An 18,071-nucleotide genomic window follows, 5' to 3' on the forward strand; every position below is an offset into this window, starting at 1 on the left:
GCTATAGTTTTTCCCCCTGCTGCTGAACAGCAGCAGTTAGTTGTGACGGAACAGCAGGAAGAGCAAGCAAAAGGAAAACCAGATAAAAAAAGGGAAAAGAATTCGTATGGAGAGTATTTGGTTGAGATTTCCTTATGTAGTTTAATATAAAATAAAATAAAAAAGCAAAGGGGGCAAGATTGGAAAGTAGAAAAGAATACAAGAAGGTGTCCCTTCCATTATGTTAATCAAGACAGTGGATTGATGCAAAGATTTACAGAGTGGTTGGAGATGGATGCCAGTGAATATGATTCCAATCGATTCAGATTAGCTGGATTTGATATTGCAAAATCATGCTTTACCGAGCTTATGGATCCTGACTCTGATCTTGCGGATGAAGTAAGTTATTAAGTTTGTTTTTTGAATTGGTTTTCAACTGTATTTCCCAAAACTTCAGCTTATTTTTTATAGTAAAGTTTTCGCACTGTAATTTGGAAAACTTCAGCTTTATTCATAGTAAACTGCTGAAGTTTTTTAGCTTATTTGCTAAAACTTCAGCCTAACACTTCAAACTGAATATGCTTAAGTTTTTGTCATGCTATTTGTAGTTCTGTAATGCTTTTTTTCTAAACTTCATAGTGGTAATTTCACATGTTATCATTTGTTGTTGTTTATTTGCAGCATATTGATGTGGGCATATATTACTTGCGCAAACAATATTGCTATCACCTTCCACGTTATCCAAAATCAAGATGTGTAGTAACAGATTTACTTTTCGATCAGTATATGACTAAGCTGGATGGTATTCATCCTTCAGAAGAAAAGATGAAGATAATTAACAAAAGGAAGCAAAAGAGAATGGAGGATCAAAAAAGAGCAAATCAAAGAGAAAGAGGATATCCAAACAACAGGCTGAAGAAGAAGAAGAAGAAGAAGAAGAAGAAGAAGAAGAAGAAGAAGCGGTTATTTGGCCACTTACGGACTTTAGTTGGTTTGAGGAAGAATCAACAAATGAAAAGGTGGCCAACTACGTAAAAGGCCTCAACCTTTCTTGTGGTATCTCATGGGCATCTGCCAGAAAAATATTCTTTCCATTTCGACTTAAGCCAAGGACGGGCCAGACATCTACGCACTACTTTTTTGGAAATTTGGACTTTAAAGATAAAATTATATATGTGTATGATTCCATGGGCAGTGTAACATACGATCGTGCGCTTGAACATGTCAGAATTTATGCCCGGTTGATCCCACACTGTCTCAAATGCTTGGATTTTGGGGCACACAATAAATTTTATGGGGAAAGTCCTGTGGAAAAATTTCAAATTATGTGGATGAAGACACCGCAACAGACTAACAAGTACGTGTTTCGCATATGTTTTACCATGCATCTTATGTTTATTATTTTTTGCCCTTGTGTTAACTATTCTTCAATTTCTTTTTCATGTGTTTTTGTAGTGTTGATTGTAGTATATTTGCTCTTAAGTTTATTGATATGCGGTTGAAGAAAGAAGATGTCTTCAATTTTGATCAAAGTCAGTCATTGACATTCAGGAGAGAATTGGCTGTCAATCTTTGGGCTCATGGAAAGTGAAAAAAAGATAGCGGCTATGAAACTCCAGAAGAACAAGAAGGACATGATTATGGAGATTTTGAAAAGACTCTGTGTGAATTTTTTGATTAGAGGATTGGTTGAACATAATTTGGATTTTGTGAATATACATTAATTATTTTTTTAGTTCACTTTTGTGTCATACAAATATGTTTGTGTCTTTTATCATGAATTTTAGGTACATTTTTGTTTGAAAAAACTTAAGCATAAAGTAAATGACTTTTGCTTTTTAAGCTGAAGTTTTGGTTAAAAGTCTTAACAAAACTATTGAATCCAACACAATAACTTCATCTTATCAGGTGTTGAAGTTTTTAGAAATATACTAAAAAACTTCAGCACATTGGGTCGAAGTTTTTTGAAAAAGCTTTACGACAAAAACTATTGAATCCAACACAAAAACTTCAGCTTATCAGGTGCTAAAGTTTTTAGAAATATACTAAAAAACTTCAGCACATTGGGCCGAAGTTTTTTGAAAAAGCTTTACGACAAAAACTTTAGCATGTTTTGGTATTTTTTTAACTTGATACTTATCTTTTTTGCATTTTCTAGCTACTTTTTGTCATTTATCACCTATATCACCTACTTTTTGTGACCTTATTTTTTACTATTTTTTTATTGCATTTACCAACTACTAGCATTTACCACTTACTTGTTTTGTCAACTACTTATCTTATTACATTCAATTTCTGTGAACAAAAAACAGTTAACAATCTCTTCAACATTTATAGATATTAAATTGATTAGGTGCACTCTTTGGCTATATTAACAATCTCTTCACTTGAAAATTTCATAATCATCCATAGACTTATATCATATTTCTTTAAATTTGTATTCAAAGAAAAACAAGAAAATGTTGGCTAACACATGCTTATTGGGTGTAGCAGGGAGTTCATGGGAAGCAAAGATAGTGAAGGGGAAGTCGAAATACTTCATATGTGAAGGAGAGTGGCCAGATCAAAAACTCGAGCTCTAGGACAATTTGCTCTTTTTACTAGTTGATAAATTTAACTTTTAGGAAAAAGAGCAAATTTTCCGGGGCTTGAGTTTTTGATGTGGCCACTCTCCGTCACATATGAAGTATTTTGGACTTCTCTTCACTATCTTTGCTTCCCACGAATTCTCAGATGGATAAATGTAATTCAGAGGTCCGTACAAGGTGGTAAAGTAAGGTGCTCATATTGCCGCTTCTGTGAATCAGTTGAAGACATAGTGAAGGTTCATGGAATGTGGTTAAGAAAACCAAGAAGAGCAACTAGGACATGACTATGGAGAATATGAAGACACTCTGTGAATTTTTTGAATAGAGAATAACTTGTAAACAAAAAACTATTTTTTTCGTTTTTTCCAAGGATGTAAGTGAAAACAAAATTGAATTTTGTGAATATACATTATTTTGTGTGAATTATGTGACTTGGATTGATTCAAATATGTTTGTGTCTTTTATCATGAATTTCAAGTATATTTTTGTTGAAATTCAGCATGCTAAACTTGAGCATGAAGTAAATAACTTTTGCTTTTAAGCTGAAGTTTTGGTTAAAAGTCATAACAAAAGTGTCAAATGTACGACAAAAACTTTAGCTCGTCACTAAATACACTAAATAACTTCAGCAGTTTCTGCGTAAGTTATTTGAAAAAGTTTTACGACAAAAATTATCGAGTCCAGGACAAAAACTTCAGCTTATCAAGTGCTGAAGTTTTTAGAAATGCACTAAATAACTTCAGCACAATAGGCTGAAGTTTTTGAAAAAGCTTTACGACAAAACTATTGAATCCACGATGAAAAACTTCATCTTATGATATGCTGAAGTTTTTAGAAATGAACTAAATAACTTCAGCACGTTGGGCTGAAGATTTTGAAAAAGCTTATGACAAAAACTTCAGCATATTTTGGTATCTTTTTAAGTTGATACTTATCTTTTTTGCATTTACTATCTACTTTTTGTCTTTTGTCACCTACTTCGTCTTTCATTTAAATTTGTTTGACTATATAGTAAATGATCCGAAAAGATATTTTTCAGGCTGAAGTTATTTTTTTACTATAGAAAAAATGTGGGCTTTATTAGGGCTGAAGTTACATTTCTTTTTGCATTTACCACATACTTATTTTTACCACCTACTTATCTTGTTTCATTCAATTTCTCTGAACGTAAAACAGTAAAAATAGCTGAAAAGTTACTTTTACATTTATAGATATTAAATTGATTAGGTGAACTCTTTGTCTATATTAACAATCTCTTCACTTGAAAATTTCATAGTCATTCATAGACTTCCATCATATTTCATTAAATTTATATTCATCCTTAGTCTTTCAGCTTTTGTTAAAGAAAAAATGTCTGGTGCAAGTAGAAATAGGAAGTCTAATATGGATGAAATTATGCAGAAGTGGGAGAGTTTGAAGTGTGAGTGGTACAATAACAAACCGATGGTTAATCTTATGCTTTTGTGGGATCAAATAAAGGCTGATTGGGAGAGAATCAGACCAAAGCTCTTTGCCAATGAATATTCCAGAACAGGCTTAACCTGGAACGTAGTTGTGGAGGTTATTCAACCTCGTTCGACAAGGTTGTGCAGCAGTTTGATAGTTTTCAGTTTCCCAGCTGGAACGACTATTCCAAGCTGCAAAACAACCTGAAGACTCTTCTTCCTCTTATGGACAAAGTAATCGTCGAACTAAGTCAGCTGCGTGATGAATTCAACAAGTTGAAGATTGATCTTCTTGGATTCAGTGGTCTTTTGCCCGACTATCCTATAGTTATCTCCGATATTGATGATGATGAGATATTTAGAGAAATTGAGGAGTACTGTGATGATAATAATGATGATGATGATGATGATGGTGATGATTGTTAGTGTTTGTAATCCTTTTTTATATTTTAATGCTATGCTTTTTTGTTTACTTCAGCCCATAGAGCTGAAGTTTTTAGGTTCATTTTGTATAACTTCAGCCCAGAGGCTGAAGTTTTGTTTGTACTTTGTTTGTTGTTTTCATCTCTTTTTATATCAATGTAATTGTCATCCTCTTTATTCTTAGCTTTCTATTGCATTATCCTTGTTATTTGTTGGTATTTGCTTTATATTTCTTAGTTGCAGTATGGTTCTTAGTTTTTATTAAGTTCTTTTTCTATAACTTTAGCTTAGAGATGTTGCAGCTTTTGTTTGTACATGTGCTTCTTTTTGTGTGTTGTACGTGTATGTGTGTGTGTGTGTGTGTGTATGTGTGTGTGTGTGTGTGTGTTTGTTTGTTTAAGGATATGTATTTCACATACTGTAAGCTGAAGTTTTTTGTCTCAGAAGTCATTGCGTACTTTTTTAAAATGCAACCAAACTTGTAAGCCTGCGCAACCAAAATGAGTGATTTGTACTTTAGCAGTATATAAAATAGTCCAAGAGCTTTTTTTTATTCCTATGAAAAAAATCACATTTCAATTATGTCATACAATAAAGAAAGTCTAAATTCAGACCAAGGATTATTGAAGGTTGGAGTATTTTTCAATGTGTTTCTTGGAATATGGATGAGGTGCTGGAGAAGACAAGCAAGTTGTTCTGTTATGCCCAACTTGTTTACATCGACTGCATTTGGTAGACTTGAATGGTACTAATTCAGTCGCAGGTATGCCTCTTCTTTTGTCTTCTTCCTTGTAAAATCTCTACATTGGGAGGTTTTGTGATCTCAGATTGCACATTTTGTGGTATATCCCATGATTTTTGATCTCCCACGGTATTCACATATCCTTCATATGTTTTCAACCATTTTTCTCTTGAATACCAATTTGAGCAGTAATCAGATTTTTGCAAATATCTCTTATTAATAGCATCAATTGCATGTGGACAGGGCAATTCATCAAGTTGGAATTCCAGACAGTCACAAGTTCTCTTCTTTAAGTCCACAATGAATTCAATTCCTTCACTATTTATTCGAAACAACATTGAGTCAAGGTTGAACACCTAACAAGGAATAAAAAATTAAGACAAACTATATTAGTGTATTTTTGCTTCAAAAAGAAAAAGTATGAAATTTTTTAAATGTAAGCAGTAAATCACTGCAACAGATAAAAAAAAGCTGAAGTTAATAAATATACTCACAAACATTTTGCAAGCCAGGTCCATCTTCTTAGTCATCTCTTCTTCGGCCCATATTAATACTCTGTAAAAAGTTTCATTTGCATTTTTTCTCCGTTGTAAAACCACTCTCCCAACTTTTCTTGGATGAAATCTAACATTCTTAAAATAGGCATTTCTCTCCCTTTTAGTAAAACGGAATTCATTGATTCTACCATATTTGTTGTTAGCATATCATAACGTTGTCGTGAGAACCACGATCGAGCCCATCTCTCGGGAGGCTCTTCCATTATGTAATTGTATGTTTTCTTGTCAATACTTTTGAGTTGGGACATTAACTGATTAAAATCTTCACGTTTGTATGACCTTGCAGCACTTTGAAAAAGATTTATTACCGTGGCTTTTGCATGTCTTTGCTTTAAATTTTTCTCAAAGTGATAGAGGCAGATACCATGGTGAGCTTCAGGAAAAACTTTTCTAATCCCATTTGCGATCGATTGGTTTCTATCTGACAAGAAAACCAGTTCACAAGGGACTTGAATTGCTTTTCTCATTTCCCCGAAGAACCAAATGTATGCCTCATTGTTTTCTGAATCTGCTACACCAAAACATAGAGGAAAGATTTGATTGTTTGCATCCTTTGATACAACAACAAATAGAGCACCACAATATTTTGACTTTAAAACGTTACATCTACTGCAATAACGGGTTACAGTAGGATCAACCAGCTACTGATGCCGCAGGAGCAAAGAACATGTAAGCAAATTTGTACAGTGAAACACAAAAAAACAAATCATAAGGTGTGAAGTTTTTCAAATAGGAACATTTGAAACTTCAGGCTGATGGTTAGTATTGTTTTGCTTACCTAATTTGCGCATATCTTTTTATGATTGTGTACGTTCCTAGGTTTTTACCCACCATCATGTGTAGGTATGAAGGAAGAATCTGGTAGTTCTCTTCAGGTGTTTCCCTTATGCAAGCAACAGCTTTTTGAATAGCACGACATGCCTTGTGATAACCAATGTCAATTCCAAATTTCTTTTTCATTTCATTTTCTACAAAGGCTGGTGTAACCTCTATCTTTTTGTCTCGAACATGTTCTATAATTTGTTCACTTATAAAATTTGATGTAGCATGCTTCTGATTTGATTTTCTTGTATCAACCGAGTATTCATGGATGTTATGATATTTTATCACCCTGAATAGTGTGGAATTTTTTATTCTGGTAGCACGTACATTCCAACTACATTGTCCACGATGCATTTTAGCTCGTATCTCTTTGAACATGATCTAACAACAATGAATTCAACTTTTTGGTTTATCTCCAAGCTGAAGAAAAATTTAGTCATGTTTTATTTGTTCTCAAAAATTGATTCAACTCTTACTTCCTCAGGCAACGCATCGTGCCTAAGTATTTTACATGGTGGAGATTCTTTCAGCTTTCTCCTCACTCTTTTTCTTGATTTCTGAGAAGCACAAGAACTTTCAGCAATTTCTTCAATTCTATCTGATGTTATCGGTATAAGCTCCATGTTTACTTCATCTTCGTTATTACTTATCATTGCAGAAGGTAACAAAAAGCTTTGTCGGATTGTGTGTTGGTTGTCAATTTGCATTATTAGCTGTCATTCTTCTTCTTGGTCATCGACAAACTGGTATGAATTTATTGGAGGAGGGGGTAATTATTGCAGCATTATATATTCTGAAACAGCTATAATGTTAGAAGGTTGTTGCTCGTTGTCTACTTCCATTATTGGTTGTCCTACTTCATGTTGATAATCAGCAAAAGGTTCTGAATCTATCGCATATGCAAGCGATTGTTTGAATGCTGCAGATTCTGAAGATTGTATTTTTTCGATGATGAAATGGCAATTTTTGTAGGGTGAATTAGTTGTAAGCAAATGTATACAGGTACTGAGTTCTTCATCTGAAGTTACAAGCATTCCTTTGCAACTTCACTAATACTTTTAGTGCATATCAAACCATGCTTTTAGTGCATATATGGTTGAATCAATATTAACAACTTCACTAATTTTCTTCAGGAAAGTATTGAATGATGTGTGCTTATTAAGTAGAACACGTTTTGTATCATGATCCAAGTATTTGAAATCAGGAGTCCAACTCCCATTGAAAGTTATAACAACGCAAATCGAACTCATCTTGCATATTCATGTTTAGTGGAAAGTATTAGGAAAGTGAACAGAAGAATTTTTAGGTTGTTTGTGCTGAAGTTTTTCCAAATGAACTAAATCACGTTGGCATCTTCTGCTGAAATGTTTTGGAAAAAGATGTATGACATAATTAATGAATGCTGCACAGAAAACTTCAGCTTATTAAGTGCAGAAGTTTTTAGAAATAAGCTTAATAACTTCAACATATCAGCTGAAGTTTTTTTGATAAAGTTGTATGACAGGGATTCATGAATGCAGGGAAAAAACTTCAGCTCATTAGGTGCTGAAGATTTTAGAAATGAACTAAATAACTTCAGCACATTGGGCTGAAGTTTTAGCAAATGAATTCAACAAACTTGATCATGTTTCAGTATTAATTGCATAGTATACAGTAACCTACACAATTAAAGTAGTAATTATATTGCGTTGGGGGTATGTGTTAGTGTAATAATTACATTCCTATCACATTCATGCACGTTTTTCATTAGACAACGTTTAAAATTCCTCTTTGCCTTTTCATATACCATGCAGAAGTTTTTTTCCCCTATATAAGCACGCTATTCCTTGTGAGTTTATTCACTCAAACACATATATTTTAGCAGACATAAAATACAAAAAGGAGAAAAATGGATGTTGTCATCAGGCAAATAGTGGAAGAAATCAAGCAAGACATTATAGAGGTTTTTGAGCTGAAACTGGATGAGCTCATAGACAAGTACGACAGGGAGCTGGAAGAAATTAACAACAAGCTTGATACGCTTGTGATGTATGCAAGATTTGATAATCTTGCTGATGAAGATGCTCGTCCATCTGGTGGTGACGACGACGATGATGATGATATGGACGATTAGTTTTTCTTTTTGTTATTTATGTTTTTTTTTTGTTATTTATATAATTTAATTTATCTTTTTGATGTTTAATGAAATATTCAGTTTTTGTTTTAAGTGTTTTCTGCATTTTTTTTAATATTAATTCTATTCAAAGTCGAAAAATAGCAGAGGAAATGAACTATATAACTTCAGCAGGAATCAACAAAAACTAATCCGAATATTAAGCATTTTTTGGTATGAAGTTTTTTCAAAAAATCATAATAAAATACACAGTGCTTGATGAAAACTTCAAGCATGAACTAAAAATTCTTTTTAAACTTAGAAAATAACAGAACAATTAACAAAAACTTATCCGAAAATTACATATTGCACGACAAAATATTAAGCATTTTTAGCAGATGAACTAAAAAAACTTCAGCATACAAAAAATTATATGAAAAATATTTTACATATTCCTGAAAACATAAGCATTTTTTGGTATGAAATTTTTCCAAAAAATAATAATAAAATACATAGTGCGGACGAAAATTTCAGCTCCATTAGCCGAAGTTTTTACAGATTAACTAAAGAACTTCAGCACCTGTGCTGAAGTTTTTTGTGCAATATGAAATTTTAATTTATGTTTTATTTTTTACCCAGTGTAGGAGGAAACTTCAGCTCCTCCTGCTGAAGTTTTTAAATATTAACTAAAAAACTTCAGCACTTATGCCGAAGTTTTTTGTGCAATATGAAATTTTAATTTATGTTTTATTTTTTTACCCAGTGTAATTGGAATATTAACAAAAAAACTTTGGCACCTATGCCGAAGTTTTTTGCGCATAGGTGTTTTAAATATTAAAACACTCATATAATGTTTTAATATATTTTTTTCTTCGTTGTGTTATTTGCCAGCTCGTTTTGCTGAATTTTTTAGATATGAACTAAATAACTTCAGCTTGTTTCAACATATTTGTCGGATTAGAATGTTAGAATTCATCGTCAAACAGATTCAGAATGCAAATTCAGCATATAAATGAAGTTCGTCAAACAACTTCAATTAATCAATCAGAAAACATGTAATTCAAAAACTATTTTGAATTCTGAAGATGAAGTTGAATACTTACAATGTATTTTGTAAATTTGAATTTGGAATTTAAATCTGGTTCAAGTCTGGTTTGCGAGAGGCGATCTCAGGAGAGACAGACTGATGGAGGAGATACGGAGAAGACCTGGAATTTGAATCTGGGTATGCTTGATGCATCTTTTATATGTTTTGGAAGGGGTATAATGGTCATATTATTACGGATTTTTTGTTAGTTGGTTACAAAATCAATAGTTTTTAAAAACAGGGTATAGGTTAAAAGGTAGCATAAAAATAGGGTACGGCTGCAAATCCCCCTTTGTATAGGGTGACATGAAATTGTGGCCTATTAAGGTTATTCCTGGACCTGGTGATAAGCTAATGATTGTTGTAAACTACAAGCGTGAAGAGAAGCAGTTTGCTGCTGAAGAAATCCCTTCTATGGTGCTGACAAAGATGAAGGAAATTGCCGAAACCTACCTTGGCTCAACTGTCCAGAATGTCGTGGTGAATGTAACTGTATACTTCACATATCCATACATTATGACATGAAGATGATTTACGTCTAATTATTGAGTAGCAGTTTAAGTATTTGCCCAGGTAGGAGTTAGCCTTTGGAGCTGTTGATGACTCTATACTACTATTTATAATTACAGCATCTGCTACTAATGTTGATGCTGAGAATAGAAATTATAAATTGAAAGCTCTACCTTTGTTCTTGCTGATCTCATAGCTCCTTCCAATTGTCAATGTATAGGCTCAATATTTTAAAAATTTAGATAATATTTTCTTTTCAAATGTTTTATTTTACATATTCCGCGCGCGGGGGGGGGGGGGGTTACGGATACTAGTAATGCAAAAGCATGTAACACTATCCTACCTAAATCTACGCAATGACACCTTGGATCATTCCCGATTCAACCATACTAATTACATGTTTAAAGAAGAATATCAGCAGCACTCCAATCCACAAGGTGATCTATTCACACAACAGGCAATAAATAGTAACAGAACATAATATCTATTTCCTCTGCTTTTTTGCCGGATTCTCCAGTTGGGACTCAACCTGCCATCATCAAAATCCAATTTGAGGTGAACCGTCAAGGTCTAACAAACAAGGGGGATCTGACCAATGCATCGGTCAAATTGATCAGACACAATTATCGATATTGTCCGATATCAGAACTGAACTCCTATGTGGAAGCTACAAAAATATTTCACGCTATTTGGAATTTGGATACATCCTGGGAATGGCCTCAAAATAAGCGCCACTGCATAAGCTTATTTCTCCTTCTAAGGTCCGTGGCTAAAGTACATACTTGAACATGTATATACGCATGCATGTTACTCCATACTACTGTTACAAGTCAGGTAAAGATAGGCATCTATCAAATACTAAAATGGCCTAAAGGTGTCAGAGTGAGTTCTATATGTCAGTGAAACAAGATTTTATTCGTTTTGATTTGTCTCCTTTTGGTGGGCTGGAACATGTATTATTTTAGAATGTTTGATAAGAAATCTACATGCCTATTATTATTAACTCACTATAGATCAGCCATCTAGGTGACCACTACCCTTTTTGCTTTTTTCTTATACTGTTCTATTCTCGTACACAAGGCCAAAACTGTCCACAAGCATATGATCAAGCAATAAAATAATTACACGAGTTCACTTAAACTATGGGAATCTAAAGGAAAATAAACAGAAAAAAAATATCCCTGCATAATAATATAAACTTGAAAAGTGAACTTTTAATTTTCATTAAATCAAATTTTTAATTCTCATGTCATAAGAACTCCTCTGAGTATTGTTCAAGTAGTTAACAGCCAAGAGCAGAAGCATCAGTAGAGAGACAGATCAGACTCACCATTGTTTGATAAAAGAAGTCTTCTTGCCTATTGTTAACTCATTATTATAGATCAGCCATCTAAATAGCCACTTGCCGTTTCCCTTCTTCTTTTTTTTTAATAGAATTTTGTTTTCTTATTAAGGCTGATGGCAGATCTCTAAAAACTGTAGGATCTACAGAAAGCCAAAAAATGGCCACAAAAAGATTAAGATTTTTTTTGAAAAAAGGTATAAAATTCGATTAAATATGTGATTCAAAAGGAAAATACGCAGACAAAACTATTTCCCTGCAAAATGATATAAACCTGAAAAGTGAACTTTCAATTTCCATTGGATCAGAGATCCAATTCTCGTGTCATAAGAACTCCTCTGAGTATTGTTCAAGTAGTTAACAGCGAAGAGCTACTGCGTCGCACGTGGTCTGGACAGAGATAAATTGATAGGATCACACCGAAGACGCACTTCAGCATGAAAACCATTTCAAGCTTCAGCTTTAACACTAGTCTATTCTGGTGGAACAGGGGAAAACTCCATCGATGACAAAGCAGTGAAGTTAATTTTATCTTAAAAGTTTTTCAAGAAGTTGGATGGATAAAACAGATGATATTTACTGAAATGGCCGAGGGAACTTACTGTATTTGATAGCTGCTCACGGATATACGCCATTGACCTCAGCATGGCGGCTAAAGTATCTCTTGAAACCTGAAATTTCACCTCTGATTCTCCTGAAGTTGTTTCTGTATCTTGAAGCTGAAAAGAAATGGATTCTGTATCAGTAAGACAATTCATTGCAGAAGCTGACGTCTCTTTACAAGATAACAGCTGAACACTGCATTTAAGCAGAGTGGTCATATCCGTAAATTGATATCTTGAGTTATTAGCACTATCTACATGAAAGAAGTTTCAATTCATTCACGGGCAGACAGCAAGTTTCCACGAAATTCACAACCTTAGGAAGAAACATACAGCAAGTAGGCAAAAACAAGTTAAGACATAGCAATGAAAGGATATTGACAATACTAAAAGCAAATTGACCACACCCCAAAGCGCTAGTAGCCAACCACATGCTCTTTGACTTGTGAGTAAGGACAATGCATTTGCCAACGAGAAGTGCTGGCATTGTATTTCACGGTACATCAGGTTCTTCTTGGGATCCAGACAGATTTGCTATGTCCTCATACCAAATTAGGTGACTACACTGAAAACAACTGCCTTCCCTTTCCCAAAAAACAACAACAACAATAACAACCACGCCCAGTAAAATTCCACAAGTGGGGTCGGGGGAGGGTAGTGTGTACCCAGACCTTACCCCTACCCCTACCTGGGGTAGAGAGGTTGTTTCCGATAGACCCATGGCTCAAGAAGACGAAAAGAGACAATAGATCAGTAACAGCAACAGAGGCCAGAAAGATAATACCAGCATCGCAAGAACCAGAAAATAGAGGGGAAAAGCAATAACAATAACCAGTAACTATGGCAAGTTACTATGAAAATGGAAAGAACACCCCTTTCCCAAAAAGGAGGGAAAAAATAACAAAGGATAACAGGAGGAAAATAACATATCGATGCTTAAAATAGGAATACGGTATACTGGAGGAGATGACACAAAGGCGGGAATACAGAGGAACAATAAAAGAAATGTGGAAAGGGGATTGATTGAAGTGAAGAGGAATAGAACGTAGCACCTTCTCATCAGAAAATAAATAAGTATGGCATGTGTACACACCTAATAGTTAGTTCATTAACAGAAATGATATGTACTAATTTTCCCCACATACCTTCAGATTGATGACAGCAACTCTATTAGCCGGGGTGGAAAGCTGCTCGCTTATATAAGCCATAGACTTCAACATGGGCTCTAGTGTGACACGCGATAGCTGAAACTTAACCTCTGATTCTCGTGAAAGAGTCCTACTGTAATCTTGCAGCTACAACCAACGAAAGTTAGTAAACAATAATAAAATTATCAAACCCATGACATATCAGCATATAACTGAAATTAAATAACAGCACGCGAGGTCACAAAGTTGCCGAAGGAAGAACACTCTTCCATCGCTATCCAAAAAGCATTTCAGTTACATTATATAAACAAAAAGTAATCAATTCACCAACATGATAATCTTTCTTAAGGAAAAACTTTAAAAGTTGAACTAAAATCAAATTATACACAAAGCACTGAAACACACCTTCAGGTTGATGACAGCAACTCTATTCGCAGGTGTAGAAGTTTTATTCTCCATCACCCAAGTCATTGACTTGAGGCAAGGAAGAATCACCTATGAACCCCCAAAAAAAAATAGCACACAGCTTGACTTAAGAAATCTGCTAGTCAAATTAAATAAGATAAAAATGAATCTCAGTACCGTGTTATCTGCATGACCATCACCACGGTGAAGAGACACAGGGGCCATGCGCTGGGCATTTAAATCAGCAATAGTCCTAGCAGGAATACCAGTGTCATTAAGATTAAAGCGCTTTGTCATTTCATCTTGCCGTGGCCACAATAATGGCGTCATTTCCGGAGCAGAGGCAGACGTCCTCCGATCATCGTAGCCAACACCGCTAACCTGTGAGCTAGGAGGTGAAACTTTAGCAACATTTCTTTTTGCAAGAGCCACCTTCTTTCCTCCTTCTTTAAGAGCAGCTAATGCAGCCTTATATGTTTCTTGAGCTACAGCCCCTTCTTCAGCGTATCTTATGGCTTCCCTGCAGAGACTGTTGTATTTCTGTGCCATTGATTCGGTACCATGTAGTTGTACATGATCATCTGATTCAGCACGGCATTTTGCATTTATTGTCCACCGCTTCAAGATGTAATGAGATGGCAATGTAAGAACATTAGTTACTGTAAAAACTGTAAGAATATGTCTACAGAGGATACCACTACATTCAAACATCTGGCAACTACAATTTGCTTTCAGTTCAGATATATTCAGCGAGACAACGTATGCTTTCTGGTCATCCTCAAATTTTGCAACCCTGAATGTGCTGAGAGCCCCATCTCCATCAATTCTGTTTGCAGTGTAGACAAATGTCTCCACTAACTCTTCTTGAAATTTTAAGAATATTTTCTTCGTGTATAAAGTTGCTGCCTGTTTCTCCATAGGAGATGGTGTCCTTAGTGGTGGAGTAGTGCATATTGTATCAAAATCGGCTTCTATTTCCTTCTCAAATGAATTCTCCAAAGCTCTTTCATACTGCCTGAAGAACAATGGCAGTGTAATTTGTTGATTCACATAGCCATCGAAAAATGAGCATTCATATTCCTGGTTAGGAGAGAGGGCTGCAAAGAAAGTATCACGAAAATAAGCCGGTACCCACTGCCGACGTGTATTATATATGGATTGAAGCCAATCATTCTTCTTTAGATCATACTTTTCAAGGATTGTCTCCCAATATGATTCAAATTCTTCAACTGTCTCCGTCAAATTGATACAATTATAGAGTTCAACTTGAAAATTTGGGTACATGTGACATACATGAGCCATTCTGTCCTGGCCACCCCTTAATACATGCCACTTGTTGATACAATGCCGTGTTCCAGGAAAAACTTGAGCAACTGCAGATTGTATAACAGTGTCCTGATCAGTAATTATGGAGACAGGGGCACGGTCATTCATGGCAGCAAGGAAGGTCTTGAATAGCCAGACAAATGTAGCCTCAGACTCATCTAGAAGAAGTGCACAACCAAACAAAATTGTCTGACCATGATGATTTACTCCTGTGAATGGAGCAAATGGGACTCTGCACTGATTAACTCTGTACATTGTGTCCAGTATAACGGCATCACCAAAATGACTATATGCATTTCTTGACCTTGCATCAGCCCAAAATACATTAGCCATGCGATTATCTTTGTCCAATTGTATGGCATAGTAAAATCCAGGATTCTCAGCCTGCATTTTCTTGAAGTAATTAAGAAGATTCTGAGCATCTCTTCCTAATGTTCTTCGTTGATTGCATTGTCTAGGAGAAAAACTCTGAGGTACATTATCCTTAACTGTTTGATCTGACTCTGCAGAACGAGTACTCTTAGCTCCGCGGTTAATCTCTAAAGGGATGCGGTTACCATCTACAGAGACATACATTACACCACTAGGAACAATTCCTACACCCTGATTATTCTCAGGTCCATTCTTTTTTGCCACCGCAAAATGCCTGTGTGATGTGTGGTAATGCACCTTATTAGGATGCACAAGGGAGTGACTATGCTCCTTCACATATTTGGTCACAACCCACTTGTTTTGACCTTTTAACTCCACTCTAAGCATTGCATCACAGGATTCACCGTACACTGTTCTCAAACCATTACATAAGAAATCAGTCTTCAGTCGATTAAACTGATAGACATGGGTGGTAAAACCCAAACGCCTAGCATATTCATCATAGAAATTCTTAGCCTGATCTTCAGAATGAAATACCATACCCGTTTGTGGCTCAACAACCTCATCCCGTTCAGGTGCATTTGATCTTCCATTAACATTTGCTTCTCCACTCTCGCTGGGTTCATCATCACCGTCATCAGTTATGCCACCTTGGTGTTGCATACTCCCCTGTTCGACATCAATCACTTCAACATCCATCCCAGAACATGTAAACCACTTTAGAAAAACGCATCACATCTCTAGAGGTGCTCCAGCACATATCCCTGAAGATGCCATACATAACCATGTCACGACCTATTTAGCTGCTATTCTTTTCAGCCTACATTTCATTTATTTACCATGTATCTTCATGTTACAAATTCAGTTAACGAAGTTGAGAAAAGTAAAGCAAGCATGAGTACTGTAATTCAACAACACAACTGTAATAACATAAAACATGCAAAGATAATTTCAGCTCAATAATGGATTTAGAAGCTCTACTTTGTCATAAATTTTGTACAAACAGTTGGCCAAAACCAAATGAGATATTAGCATAATGTTCCTTAATTGACTTCAATCACCAACTATTCATCTAAAATCACCCATTATATCCCTTAAGAGCTCATACAAAGTACTTCCTCTGTCCTTTTTTATATGACACTTTTACTACGGTCAAAAGCATTTTATTCTGTGACTACAAGTTTTCAAACATCAAATTACATTTTAAATCATAAAAAAGTCGTATTAGCACTTTCATGTGGCTTCTAAATATGTATTTAAGAAAACGAAGTTGGAGCTAACGCCATAATTTTACTCTGCGCATAATTAAACTTAATTTGCTGTTTGATACTTTATAGACTTCACTTAATCAACTTAAAATCATACTCAGTTATAAAATCTCGAAAAAAAAAATATTCACTGAATACACCTTAAACCTCCCGCAGAACAAATCATGCAGTTAAAGGTCCATATGTATAGTCCCGGACACGCACACATACACATACATAAGTACATATATACATATACAAGTATATATGTGTATGTATCTATGTTTGAGAGAGAGAGAGAGAGACCTCTGATCGGAGGAGAGAGAATTAAGGCCAAACGGATCTCAAACAATTTTGCGGTATGAAAACGGAAGTCCAAAGTCGTGTGAATTCTTTAGAACAATTAAAACGACGGCTTTTGGAAGGAATTTACAGAGTTCAATTGGGGCACCGGCGGGCAAAGTTGCAGAGGGCGGACGAGGAAGAAGAAAACGGGGAGAGTTAGTGGGTGTCGTGTGGATTACCAATGAACCTAAGCGCACGCGAACTTTCAGCCGTTTGATTAATATTAACGGTGAGATATTAATCTAGAAAATACCTACTTGTACTTTACGTCAAACTTATGCTGAGATTAAACGTAGGACCCCGAGGTTGCAGGTTTGGCAGAATTACTTACTATTCACTACTACCAATTTACCTTTTTAACATTAAATCATATATCTTATTTGTTAATTCGACATACCTAATAATAAAATTTCTATTAAAGTAAAAAGACTTATATAGTCGTTGAATAATTTTTTTGTTCTGTATTTTTCTTTATTATATTATCCAATATTTATTATTCTTAAATTTTTAATTGAAATTTTTATTAGCATATTACTTTGTTTAATATTTTGTTGTATATTTTATTACTCTTTTAATATGTTTTTTTTAAGTTTATTCTATAGTTCTCAATAATATTGTCTGAATTTTAAAAAAAATCTTTGTTAAATTGAAGTGATTATATAGTCATCAAATAAATTTTTTATTTTGTATATTTCTTTATTATACTATGCAATTTTTAGTGTGATTACAGTGTTAATAGTAATTTTTATTAGCATATTACTTTGTTTAATATTTTTGTGTGTCACTTTCTTTTTGTAATGTAATAGAAGATATATATTTTATTACTCTTGAAATATTTTATTTATTTTAAATTTTATTCACTTTTGTTCTCAATAATATTGTTTGAATTTTAATGAATAAATGCACTTTTTATTTATAAAAAATAATTTAAACAAAAGAAACAAAGAAATCAACTAACCTAAACTAATACTCACCCATGTTTAAGTAGTTAATTTTAGGTAGTCAATTTTTTATGTCTCCTTTTTCATTTTCTTTTTTT

At 34.5% G+C, this 18,071-nt stretch overlaps 1 protein-coding gene across 3 annotated transcripts in view; it reads right to left on the reverse strand.

Moving 5' to 3' along the window:
* LOC104225954 (protein FAR1-RELATED SEQUENCE 3) overlaps positions 1 to 17,228 on the reverse strand; it is an 83,793-nt gene extending 66,565 nt beyond the window's left edge. Inside the window, exons 1-6 of one of the 3 annotated variants that reach the window (XM_070147552.1) lie at positions 16,994 to 17,228; positions 15,983 to 16,204; positions 13,920 to 15,850; positions 13,743 to 13,832; positions 13,335 to 13,484; positions 12,190 to 12,306 (exon numbers count right to left, since the gene is read on the reverse strand). In XM_070147552.1, coding sequence (XP_070003653.1) covers positions 12,190 to 12,306; positions 13,335 to 13,484; positions 13,743 to 13,832; positions 13,920 to 15,850; positions 15,983 to 16,139 — 2,445 coding nt within the window. In that variant the 5' untranslated portion in view covers positions 16,140 to 16,204; positions 16,994 to 17,228. Of the gene's footprint in view, positions 1 to 10,614; positions 10,775 to 12,189; positions 12,307 to 13,334; positions 13,485 to 13,742; positions 13,833 to 13,919; positions 16,205 to 16,993 lie in introns of those variants that run through there. The other 2 variants (XM_009777829.2, XM_070147551.1) reach the window with 2 other exon arrangements.
* Between the last annotated feature and the right edge of the window lie 843 nt (positions 17,229 to 18,071).

The sequence above is a fragment of the Nicotiana sylvestris genome, chromosome 6 (assembly GCF_000393655.2).
Source record: "Nicotiana sylvestris chromosome 6, ASM39365v2, whole genome shotgun sequence".
Classification (NCBI taxonomy): domain Eukaryota; kingdom Viridiplantae; phylum Streptophyta; class Magnoliopsida; order Solanales; family Solanaceae; genus Nicotiana; species Nicotiana sylvestris.